At 32.5% G+C, this 13,705-nt stretch overlaps 1 protein-coding gene across 4 annotated transcripts; it reads right to left on the minus strand.

Moving 5' to 3' along the window:
- Nucleotides 1–5,964: 5,964 nt before the first annotated feature.
- On the minus strand, nt 5,965–13,705 carry LOC111398462 (probable lipid phosphate phosphatase beta). Of its 4 annotated transcripts, none has more exons than XM_023025365.1 (2): nt 12,928–13,704; nt 5,965–6,185 (listed from the first exon to the last, which is right to left on the minus strand). In XM_023025365.1, exon 1 carries the CDS (start codon nt 13,612–13,614, stop codon nt 12,940–12,942), a length of 675 nt encoding a protein of 224 aa, XP_022881133.1. In that variant the 5' UTR covers nt 13,615–13,704; the 3' UTR covers nt 5,965–6,185; nt 12,928–12,939. The 4 variants fall into 4 exon arrangements, with proteins under 4 accessions (XP_022881133.1, XP_022881136.1, XP_022881135.1 ...); XM_023025368.1 differs by lacking the exon at nt 5,965–6,185 and adding an exon at nt 6,483–7,549 and having other exon boundaries at nt 12,928–13,705; XM_023025367.1 differs by lacking the exon at nt 5,965–6,185 and adding an exon at nt 9,374–9,737 and having other exon boundaries at nt 12,928–13,705.

Consider the following 13,705-nt stretch of genomic DNA (forward strand, 5'->3'; position numbering starts at 1 on the left):
ACTATATTAAAATATCTTAAAAATTAAATTAGAAAGAGCAAAAAAAGAAAAAGAAAAAACTAAATATTGTATATCTTCTTTTAGTCAACTAACAGACATTAGGATGAAAACGGTCCAAAATGGCCTCCGTCGCAACATTTTGAAAGGTTTAGGGTGACAGTTGCAACAAATTAAAGATTTGAGAAAAGTTTGTTAATCTTTTAAAAACTTGGGGCCTCTGCTGTAATTAACTCTTAAATAAAAGTTTAAATGTGATAGAATGAATAAATTCGTTTATATTTTATATATCTGCAAGAGTTATGTATACATCATACATGTTTAACACATTATCTACATAACACGAAATAAGATTTATGAAGAACGAGAAATTAAAATTTTTCATCTCCTTGTTATATAATATTCACCACTTCGTAACAAATATACCCTAATTTTTTTGCTACACCGACCGATGTCACTTTTATCGTGTATATTTTATGAGTGCTGGGCATCATAGGCAGTTCTTCAATTAATCTAACAACTCATGAACATGTGCAATTAATAAATCGAACGCAATGAAAAATATTTTTCTTGACTACATTTCCATAAATGGAAAATTATGGAGAACTATTTAACCTTGGAATGCATAAAACCCAAATACCTTCAAGAATAACAAAGTGTCACTCATTCAACTTGAAATTTTTTTGGGACTTCTGTAATTCGTGCCATGCCATGCGAGATTAATTAGCTTCAAATATCTTAACTAAATTATACTTTTCTTTGCTTAAAGTTATTGAGCAGACGATGGAGCGTTGTTGCAACAAGAAGAAAGTGACATTCATACAGCTTGGATACTTTTGGAACTTTTATAGTGTGGTGCCATGTTGTGTTAGGTTGGTTCTAAATAACTAAATCATACTTTATGTTGTCCCACTACAAAATAAAATAAAAAGGTTCCACCATCCAAAGATTTAGCGACCAAATAAAGTTTATTGATATATGACACTTTCACCGACCATACATTGATTGGTTAAGTTCTTGGTCGATTAAGATTGGATCTTTCAAGTACTATTGCAACCGAAACTTGGTTGCTCAATCCAAGTAGTTTGTCTATTTGGTTGCTAATGGTTAGGGTGACATTTAATCCCCTTTTTTGACGTGTGATTGGAGGTTTCAGCGACCACAATGAAATTGGTTGGTGAAACTATACCTTTTAGATTTTATCTATATAATACATACTTTAGGTAACTCTTTCAATTAGGGTTAAGTTAAGGACAAATAGAACAAGCAACTGATATTTACCCACAAATATATATTTTAGTGGTTGAATGATGGAAAATGTTTGTGTTAATATTTAAAAATAAAAAAATAAAATAAAATATAAATCCTTGATTAAGCAGATATGGTTGTGGATGCTTTCGAAAATTATGACTTTATGTTTAGAAAATTATATAAATGTGTAAAAAAATTAAAAAATATTCATATTTTCCCTAATCTCACGCAATTCCTCATTGACATATATAATGCAGATACACAAATAAACCAAGTAATGCAATTGACAAAAATAAAACAGGCACAAAAATTCTTAATTCAATTTAATTAGGATTTAATTCAAATCTAATTGAAATCAAAATTGAAATCAATTCAGAGTAGACCCAAAAAGGTTAATGCCAAATAGGGCAAGCAAATTTATAAAAAATATATATATATATATATTTAAGTTGGTAATTATTGTTGGCATTGGCAACCCTTTTTGAGACCAAACTCCACCCTTTATTCTAACAATGTTTGGAAGTAAACCCTATTAATTTTGGGTCCACAAAAGCTTTGACTTAGCCCCAATCTCAAGTCTTAAAAGCAAAATCAAAACAATTGGTGCCACATATATATACTCAACATCAAATCTCACTTCACAAGCATGAAAATAATATCTTTTTATGTATACTTTTGAGGCCTACTTGAACTGTTTGGGATGGGTATTATGTTTGTTTTATACAATCAATGAGACTTATGTTATATTTTTTATACCAAAAATGTAGCTTAGGAGAGAGGATTGAGGGGATGGCAGTGGGAATCCACATGGAGGCCCATGCTTAAAAAGATAAAAAGGGAATGACTAATGGTTCTTTTGGAATGATTTTCCAATATCTAAAAGGACATTTTGAGGTTAAAAGTTGTTTCTGAACTTGCTTAATTGTCTGTTCGATAGTTATTATAAAAAATTGAATTTTTGACCGTTTGAGAAAAGTGGATCTCACCTATGAGAGAAGAAGTCAAAAATGACAGCTGGAATAGTGAAATAACAATAAAAAAAATTGATTTTTTTGCGGTGCAAAATTGCTACCAAACAGGGGCTAATTAATTTTATAAAAATATTTTTCCAATTAGAATATTTTTAGAGAAAAGTAGTCCAATGCGGGTTTCTTTGAAAACTCTTCCAAGAGAGAGAGTTCTTTTAAAAATTAAATTTCAAACACTAAATTAAGTAGATTCCTGATGTAACTCTTCTATAAGAATTAGAAGCAAAAGCCGAAATCCTATCAAATGAACCCTTGGTACGCAAATGTGTGCATGTGATGGGGGCATAAATTGAGGTTTTCATTTGACAGTTTTGATGCATTGTCGCCAATCGGTTAAGGTACATTATGATATGAGATGGTATTCGCCAATCGGGTGATGTGAGTATACTATTTTCACATTTGATCTTGACAAAACTATCAGTTTTTAAAATTCACTTATTTACTTATAAGTAAAAGGTTTAAGCTTTGTGAAACATGACTTGGCATCCACTTGGGTGGAGCGTCTAATACTATATTTGGACGTGAAGGGCAGTCACATTTGTAATATAAAAATTATTATTTAAAATTGAGGATAAATAAGTTGTTGATTTTGTGCTGGTCTAACTGCCAGCAAAAAATAAATGAAAACAAGTTGGCATGTAAGTGAGTACTGGATTGCATCGATTTTATATATGAAGTACAGTTTTTATTATTATATTCAATATGTGGATGAAGAATTATTGTATAATTGAAATATTTGGATACATTGTTTTAGACACAAATTCTCTTGAACTATCCTAAATTACGTAGATATTAATCTTCACGCTTTGATGTCGATGATATATTTGTTAAATCATCTCTTCTAAGAGAGAATATCGATATTTGTTAAATTGTTATGTCTAAAAAATTACATCGTTAATACAGAAATATAGTTGATTAATAAATCTTTCAATATAACTAAGTCAAGAGTATGCTGGAATGTGATTCCGAGATTTTATCTAATAATTTAATTGTTAAACAACATAAATATTTATTACATAGCACTGTTGCAAAAATTTGAAAATTGATTAATAATTTAAAATATTAATTTTATTACATAGTAGCTAACAAATTTAATATGTATACCCAATTGAATCAGACTATAAAATGATAACACCAACTTAATATTAAATTTAATTGGTACCACCAACCTGTTAACATTTAAATTTAATTGGCGGCACCAACGTATTAGAACTCAATTTTAGAAGCATTTTTTTTATGACGGGGAAACTTGCGACCACTACCGTTCGGGTGCACACTGAATAAATTATCGAGTTGACGCAATAGCCTGCAAATTATGCCAATCAGGTAAACCGCACTAGACAAGCCTGATGCGACATGCTCGACCGAGAAAATGTTGGTAGAAGGAATCGAACTCGTGACCTAAAGCTTCCGTGCTCACCTACTCTACCAACTCGATCACCCATAAGGAGCAATTTTAGTAGCATTATTACATATATGTATGGTAGTACAATATCATTGACAGAGTATGTTCCAATATGTTATTCTTTTTTATGCAGTAATATGCAATATCATATTTGGCAATTGATACTCGTGTAGGTAGGGGCCATTTTATCACAAGGCAAATGCACGCAGCATTCATATGATCATGTCTCCAGGGACTGGGAATTCCATTCCACAATGTTAGCCTAATCTACTAGGCAGAGTAGTCAATCCTTTTCTAAACCCATAATCGACTTTGTTCACATCTTCTCAACACTTTTAAATGATTATAATTGATCAAATCATTTTATTATCCATTTTGTGCTACCAACAAATATTATATTTTTATAATTAAAGTTGTTAATAAATAACTCCCAAACATATTTCTAATTAAGTTAAAGAATCGAGGAAAAAAATGAACAGCCTACCGTCAACTTTACGTACCTAAATTTTCGTGTGATCACCGAATACAAATTCAAATTCCAGTTGGAAAACAACTCAATGAAGCACTAAAATGAGTCCCCACAGCATCAAATTTCTTGTGTTGGTGAAGCAATTTCAATCATGCTCCCCTATCATTTCAAACTTCAATCCTCCAACATTACATGTGCAAACCCATACTATCAATCTCAAATGCCTTGTCTTTCAAACTTTTGCATTCAACGTTTTATTATAATTTCTTATCATCTGGACAATGAGCAATGCAATTCAAAATACAAAGAAAAGACTCAATTTTAATAATGAAAGGTTATACGTACTTTTAACATTTCTAATAAAAGAACTTCAATAACCTCAAATAAGACATCTAGAACAAACAATTAGACGAACTGAAAGTGATAACGAACCAAAAAGTCTAAAATAAAGTTTACAAAAGCAAGAGTCCAATTTGTATTATTGGAATTTGAGGGTCGTTGGTGGGGAATGGGGCATGGAACAATATGTTTCACTTGTACGTACTTTAATGTTTTTAATAAAAGAATTTCGATAATATCAAATAAGACAGCTGGAACAAATAATTAGACGGACTAAAAGTAATAACGTACCAAAAAGTTTAAAATAAATATTAGAAGCAAGAGTCCAATTTGTATGATTCGAATTTGAGGATGTTTGGTAAGTAATGGGGCATGGAACAATATGTTTCACACTATGATAATTGGAAATTACAAAACTAAATAAATGGCCTACTTTGTTTTTCAATCTTTCTTCGAAAGTGCTAATGACAATGACTGACTGAAGAAGCCAAGAATATATAAATATGTTTTTTTTCTGAATTTAATTCAAGATCATCTAGGCTTGCATGCCTACAAAACATGGTCTCAATGAGTCAATGTCTTCTCTACAAATGGAATTTTTTCAACTTTTATGAGTAAATTATATAAAAATAAAAGTTTTTAAAGTAAATTAATATTTATTTAATTGTCCGTTCAAAGATCTATAAATGGATGAATCAAAATTTGGAAAACATTAATAATTTCGGATTTATATAATCCAATAGGCATCAATCAAACCACTAATCATGATAGGATTTTCTCGTCTTTCTGAAAAAAAGGTCGTTAACCAATTTTGTTTTGTAGTTCATTAAAAATGTTTGAGCGCTCAGATATAATTCTAATTCATAAATAAAAATCTTTTATTTTTGTAGCATTATTATTTGGTTGGTGGGCAGGGGCGGACCCAGACCGTTCGAACTGTGGAGTCAAAAAATTTTTTTTTTTCGAACAACATATTATGAACAAAAAGGAAAAATCGGTTGTTTGTTGTTCATGTTCGATATTTGCACTTTGGGAAGAAATCGATGGATTATATGATATATCTATGAACTAAATAATAGATATGGACCATGTGATATGGATATAGATTTAGGATTTGGACTTTTTGGGACAAAAAATTAAGTTTTCAGCAAAAAAAAAAAAAAAAAAGAAGAGAGGTGTATTTAAAAAGTAGAGAAAAGTGTTGGGTTTAAGTGTAAAGTATTTTGTTGTGAGAATGTAATTGAAAATGAGTAAGAGAATTTTTTTTTTTTTTTTTTTTTTTTATTAATTTTAATAACAAATTTTACAGGATTTACAATTTTTATAAAAATCTATTAAGAAATTAATTTTTAGCTAAACCAAGGATTGAGCGGCGTTTTCAACTAAAAACAACCATTGATGTATAACTTAAATTGTTGTATGCTATATATATTTGAGTCTTTTCAGAATTAAATTCACCAGATATGAGACAATTATACCAACATCCAGACTTTCCGATTATTGAATTCTATCCCGTAATACATACCAAATTTTCATCATATTGAAAATAAAGACGTATTCAACAAGTACATGTATTAAATAAAGATAACGAAGGATGACACTTGTCAAAATGGCCCCCTTTATCTTCATCATTTTCTTCAATTCTAACACATCCCTTTCAGTATTTCTGGTCGGTCACTTGCATTGCAGTCATTGACTGAAGAAAAATAAATAAATGAATAAAAATACGTCCAGTGGCTCTTTTGCTTTCAACATTAATGCAAAGTTTCCAATCTGAGCCACAATTTGCCTAAATCAGAATTACATTTTGTACAAATACTGAGTTGTCATCAACAGGACACTGAGTTGAGCATTACCCACCTCTGAGGCTGATCAAAGTTACGTCGTGATCAAACCTTCCAAATGTTTGACCAACTCCAACCATGCCAAAAAAGAGTGTTTTTTTTTTTTTTTTTGGCTTTTAAAAGTTTATCAAAAGCTTTATCAAATAACACCTTAACGTTGTGTCAGAACATTTAAATATTTTTTATTCAAATTTTATCATTTTTTATTTATAAAAATTTTATGTGCGAGTCCTTAAACGATAAAATAAATACAATTAATTATTTGCAGATAAACATAATTCGGATTCCGAATCAGCTGGATAATTTCAAAGAATATCAGCAGTGAGTGAGGGAACTAATTGGACATGAAGAGAGTAAGAGACTTGTGAAACGAGCACTTGTTCTTATTACTCTGGGAGGCAATGATTTTGTCAATAATTATTACTTAGTTCCCAATTCTACAAGATCTCAACAATTCACCCTTCAAGAATATGTCCGTTTTCTCATCACTGAATACAAGAAAGTTTTAAAGGCATGCTCTCTCTCTCTCTCTCTCTCTCTCTCTCACACAGTCACATTGACGATCTCGATCTTTCATACTTTAAGTATTATACTCTTAAGGGATAAAGATGATAAGATGGATGTATGATCGTGCAAAAATAGATAAAATAAGAATGGAAGTATACGCAATAAACCCATCCGAAGCCAAACATCTTGGTCGGCTTGCCTTCAATACATCCCCGATTTGGACGTCAAACTCTGATCAACCATTGTTTCTCATTTTTCGTATGGTTCCAACTCCCAAATGCCAAATGCCAACAGCTCCACAAGTAAAGCAAGATCAATTATCAAGGCAAAAAGGGGATGGATCACACCATGCACAGCTAGCTATATTTTGTACAAATTGGTGAAATATATGGGGACCAGCATAAGGACATCCTCAGACTACCATTAACTTAATGAAATATAGACAATATTCATATCTTAATTTCCACATGAGTGACCCCTACCAGTGCCTTTTCAAATAAAGCTATCATTAACTGTATTGGGCACAGGACCACCAATAGAAATTTGAATAGTTAAAACCCAACAACATTTAAGCATGTGAGTGCAACTTTTCACTTATAATTAGACAGAAGATGAGTTTTTAATCCAACAACTTAGGGACACAGAAAGTTTGAGATTCTTTTAGGTTACTTCAAGGCATGAAGAGACACCCCAACTCAACACACCCCACCTGTCATTTCAATATGTTGTTATGAGAGGCAGATACAACATTTTTATATACAGTACCAATTGGAGGTTAATAAAGTGAAAAACAGTAATTAGAAAGGTAATTGACATGAAATGATAAGAAAGTCACATCAGGAAAGCATCGAAGTAATATTTCAAAGCTATAGTCCATGAATGATGACGAGCATTAGTATAAGTTGGAGACATCATATAAAGATTTTGTGGCCACGAAAAGGACAACAATTAACACATCCACAGTTTTTAGAGAACTTTTAATTAGCGAACATTCACTTTTCCATTGCATAATGAATGACGTTCTCTGCCTGATTCATAAGAAAGTTGATGCTTGGGCCTTGGTTTCTAGATCCTAAGTTCAGATTCATTTGTTAAGCAAGTATTATGGCCCAAATGAGATGCAATACCCAACCTAATACATTGGATGAAGCCTACAATATTTCACTTAAGTTCCAAGTATGCTAGCTGTGTAATTCCTGTCAATCTTTTACATTTCATCATTTTTTTTTCTTTGTTTCTTCTTCAGATTACCATTAACTAAAATCCCAACATAATATAATTACGCTCTACTACTAGAATTTATGTTAAACAAACCCCTTCAGGAGAGTGGGGGACACACAGAATTTATGGTAAACATAATGCTCATCAACCATGGTCTCAATATGAGATGAAGGATCACCATGGGTAATTGCATTCTGAAAGCCCACAAATCAACAGCAAGACGCCGATTCTGTACTATAATTCAATAAGGATAGATCATAAATTTGACTCAGATCTTGAAACTGATAACTGCCTTCACTCAAGAATACATTTTGGGTGATTCCCCAAACAAACCATTCAAAGTTAAATTTAAAACCAATTGTCTCATTTTGAACTACGCGATAAAATTCGAAAGAACTTTGGGGGAGGAAAGTAGTTAAAATGGAGTTCCTTGGCATCTTAGTTCTTATTTCTTTCACAAAAGTGAGGATCGAAGAAATTTAAATCCACAAGTCAGAGAAATTGTACTATAAGGGAGGCAAAGCAAAACCAAAGTTCTGTCCTGATTATTCTGTGAGAACCGCAAATGAGATATGTAAATTATCGTCCTTTTAGGACTTTCCCTTGGACTTCTGCACCCAGGTTTATATTTCACGTGTGTAAAATGCACCTTTAAAGTTATGACCAATCTCTATTATGCATGAAAAAGGAGGCACTAGGGTGAAAAAAAAAAACTGGAATACAGTCTTTAGTGTTCAAATTAATTCCAATTAAGTTACACGTCATGAATATCAACGAAAGAACAAGTACAAAACAATCTCAAAACCAAAAAATAACATCTCATTAAATTGCCTATAATAGTACAGTATCAAACGGAAAAAAGGAACCAGATACTAATTCTGAAAGGAATTCGAACTAATCATTGGACCAGCATTCTGAAAGTTACATTTTGAATCTAAAACAGTGTGTGATTAAATATCAAAGTGCACGTTGTGCAAGGACCAGAAACAGGATCATCAGTACAAACCAAGAAGGTAATTACCTAACACTACATTTCATGTTTTCTTTCCTCCAAACTTCAAAGGGTTTTTAGGTCTTTCGGATTGAACCAGGGCAAGGCCACATAAAATTTACCAATGGAACCAGTATTTTAAAAGGCTAAATCAGTCATCAAACCATTTTGCTTCCATGAGGCACGGCGTGAGCTCAACATATAGAACGAAAAATAATTAAAAAATTATAATTGTAATAAATCATTAATTTGTAAACAGTCTAAAGCCTTCACAATTAAATATTTTACTAAAATTAAAGTATGATTTTCGACTCCAACTTTAAAGGGAACAATATATTAGCAAATAATAAAATTAACATAGTAGAGATTACATAAAGAGAGTATTAATCTACGAAAATCAAATGAAACAACTGAACTATCTATCAAGAATTTTGCTTGATTTTAGCTTTAAGAGAAAAGAAAAAAAAACACAGAGACAACAAACAAGAAAACTATAAAAGAGAGAAAAGAGAGAAAAGTTAATTGTCGTAAGTCTCCTATCACCGATTGTTCACCGTTGATAAGTTGCAATTTCAATTGGGAGAGGGGTTTATCGCATTTCAGTTGTAGGATGCTAGGACATGCTGGCTTCACTTGCACTCTTTTATATTCTCTCTCTCTCTCTTTTCCAGTTCGTAGGGTAGAGCTGCATTTAAAATAGTTCATAAAACCTTAAAACATTCTAAGCTACATAAGACCAGCCAAAAAGGCTGAAGCCAATAGTTACACAGCACAAAGCTTATGCCTTGAGGCGTGTGCCTGAATATGTTGAGGCATAAGTCTTGACAAGTAGCGCTAAAAATGTACGCTTCGGGATATTAAGAAAGCCCTAAAATGATGCATGCCTTAAAGAGTAAACCATGGTTGCTGCCTCAAACTCATTTTCAACCACACATTCTCCCAATAAAAAATTTTGCACATAAACTCAAATTTTTCTTACTTTTTAACCACACATTCTCCAAAAAAGATCACTATTAAAAACTCATTTTCACTACAAAATGAGGCTCAAACAAAGGCTAAATGAAGACAAAGTTTATGCATACCATTACATCACAAAGTCAGCACAATTCATAAATAAGAACGGTAAAGTAAAGAACACAACCTATTGACTTCCAGCAAGGGTCATCAAGCACTTTATGTTTCACAAAAATATCCTTAACGCATCATTTTCTCCATGGGATGATCATTTATCACTTATAATCATGGCTTGGAGGCCACTTCATAAGCTTAAGTTTCGTCAGCATAAAAACGAAAGAAATTGCAAGTATGATGCAGAAAACAACTACATTGGTAAAACATAAAAATAAAAATAAAAAATTAACATTGCAGTCTAGTAGAGCCTTTCATAATACAATATTATTACTCAAATAATCTAATCTTAACAATGGAGGTCCCCAAGCTATGAATGGTCATCGTACAAGAAGCTCACATGTTAAGAGCAATTTTGTGAAAAATTAAAGTAATTGATTATCTTTGGTGGGACTCTATAGGTTATGTTGTTTCATTCATTGCCCCTATTTATAACATGCTTAGATTTTGTTGATAATGAGTTGTTAAAAAGTAGGAAAAAATTTCGGATTTGCGTGTACTATCATTTTATTTAGAGACTGTGAGATTAAAAATAAATTTGAAGAAAAATTAGTTTTTATAGAATGAACTCATACAGGGGCTTAGTTAGACATGTGGGGTACCATGATATAGAAAGCAAAAAATAGTACGGATAAACATGAATAAATGCATCAAGAAAAGTTATTATTTGTAAAATGTCATTCACCATATGCTTGTTGACAAGTGGAACAAGGACAACACCCCAATTCATTATTTGGCTCATTTTTAAATCTAACATCATTGTTAAATGATGCCTTCATTCACATTTTTGTATTTTTTTGCTATTTTTAGTTTGTTAAATATTTTTCTCTTCATTTTAGATGCCGTAATGAGGAATAGATTTTGAAGGACCACAAAAGTTACTCGCCTAAAGATTTCAAGGTTTCATGAGCGAGAAAGAATGCAACTAAGAATACTTTAGATGAAGAGAGCATTAGAATCAACATGCAGAATTTTAATTCCTCAAATTTGGCCGAAGATTTTGGCAAGTATGAATATGACCCTATGCATGATGGTCACTACATGGACCCAAAAACTAAAATGGTTATCTATGGTGCTTATATTCCTATGTTTCAAACATTGGACTTGATATTATAAGTGCAATCATTTTCTTCATCTAGACTGCTTATTCATTTTTATCTTCTCTTCTATAAATAAGCTTCAAAATGTAAAGAGGATTTAGACTCCGCCGATAGCAATATTCGTCTCTTTTCAATGATGAGTTCACAATATTCCCAAGGTGGGACTTATAAGAGGCATCTAGATACCAAATTGAGAATTGATTATTGGGGGAATGAATTGTTCATTCAAGTACATTTATACAAGATACAAATCCTATTTAAGGTAAGGCAACTATTTGTATTACTATGTTAGCCCCTGTTTGGTTCCCATTACTTTCTTATTAAAATGAAAAATATGACCGTTATCCATCATATCAAGCTACCAAATTTGAATTTCTATCTCTTGTGTGAGACCCGTAATGACTATTTTTTTCATTCTCATTCTTCCAAAAATGAGAAACAAACGGGGGCTTAATTCCTATTCAAATAAGGAATTCATTTGATAACAAAAAAAAAAAAAAGGGAAAGATAAAACTTATGCATTCCAATTCATACATTTAGTTTATTTGAAAATGTTGGTGTGATTGAAGTTACTAATTTATCTCTGCACAAATCAGAACTAGGGGAGGCAATATTTGCTCATAACAGAAATGAAAATGTTGGAGTGGCAAGTGAAGATGAATATTAGAATTTAATTTCATTGTTATGAAAAAATATTCATGAACTTGATGTCATGTTTGGGCTTTATATATGTAATATACACTTTGATGCAACAAGTATACAATGTCCAATTCTCTTTATTAAAAAAGTTAATTTATATTATTTCACTAATGTGTCCGTGACATGTCATATATTACTTTTTGAAAAACATATTTGTGTGTCATGTCCGTGTCCGTGTGATACATCGTTTCTTAGAATATTTGCATCGATGTTTAGTTAGTCATTCAAAACTATATTTCACTTCTTATTGAACGGTATTTTGCTCAAGAGAGAATAGAATTAAATAGCAATGCAAGATGACATCTTAAATCGTGCTCTACCAAGCTATGTAACATTATGTGACATTAACAATAGTTTTTCTACTAAAATTATTTGAAAACTCCCTGTAGACTGCAAAATTTTCAAAGTGATATGTTAAACCTTCATAAATGAAGGACTTTGTTAAACCAACAATTGCTATTTATATATCTCACGATACTCAGGGTACTAAAGTGATCAGATCTACATTGTGCCCATGTTATGCTTACTTCCCTCACTCAAGTTTTGTAGGTAGTACCCTCAAAAGAAGAATTTTAATAGCTCACGAAACAGTTGCAATTTTGACCCTCGACATCCAGAAGCCCTGGTAAACATGACCAGAATGCCTACATATGAACAGATATAAATAATAGGTATAGTTGCATTTTTTTTAGTTGCACAATTATCCATAAATCACTCCTAACCATTAGAGAACTTATAAACATTAATGCATTACCCACTTTTACAAAATTGCTCGCAAATATACTACAATGTCAATAAGACATTGGGGCATCCATGGACTTTGGTAATAATTAACATTTAAACTTAATGCAAGAGTAATCCACATAAATCTTCTCCATCAATTTGTATACTAACAAAAACTATTCAAACAAGAATGACGAAAAATACAAAGTAATCTGAATAGCTTACAGTTGAGTAGTGTCATCCAAGGAAGGACTTCAAGGTCTCGTAATTAAAAACTCTGATCACAAAGATCCCTTCAAGAACACCCAAACACGCTCCAGCCACAACATCAAGCACGAAATGCCGGCCCAGAAGTACCCGCGAAGCTGAGGTAATTGCAGCCCATACGCCTACAATCACAACAAAATACTCAACAAGCATACTATCAGCATCAAACTTCAATCGGGTCACCAAAATTTGTTCCACTGAAGCTGAATAGATGCTAATGAGGGTGGCAATGAAAGAAACCCTAGAGGAGTGCCCACTGGGGAAAGACCAGTGGTCAACAGCGAAAGAGAGGAACATGTTCTTGTTGTAAACTGGGCGAGGGCGTTGGATAAGGTGTTTGAGAAGGCCAATCAAGAGAAGGTCCAAAAGGGATCCGAGTAAAAGGTTTAGTAGGAGGAGAGAGGTGACGGTGAGGGTGGCGGTAGTTGTGAGGGTGCTGAGGGAGGTAGTGGTGTAGAGGAGTGAGAGAATGATGGGGAAAAAGAGACGGCCATCACCGGAGAATTCGAGGAATTTGAGGACCGAGAAGGGGAAGATAGGATTAAAGAGGGTGTAGAGGTGGAGGGAGATTGCTGTGTCTAGGTTTATTAGGCGGCGGAGGAGGGTTGGAGAGGGTGGTTGTGGTTGTGGTTGTTTAGATTCCATGATTCTTGATTTTCCGGTGACCCTCAATTCAACCGTCAAGGATGTTAAAGCATTCAAGTGCTGGCCCAATATGTCGTTGATTTGGGGTATT

The sequence above is a fragment of the Olea europaea genome, chromosome 8 (genome assembly GCF_002742605.1).
Source record: "Olea europaea var. sylvestris chromosome 8, O_europaea_v1, whole genome shotgun sequence".
In the NCBI taxonomy this organism is placed as follows: domain Eukaryota; kingdom Viridiplantae; phylum Streptophyta; class Magnoliopsida; order Lamiales; family Oleaceae; genus Olea; species Olea europaea.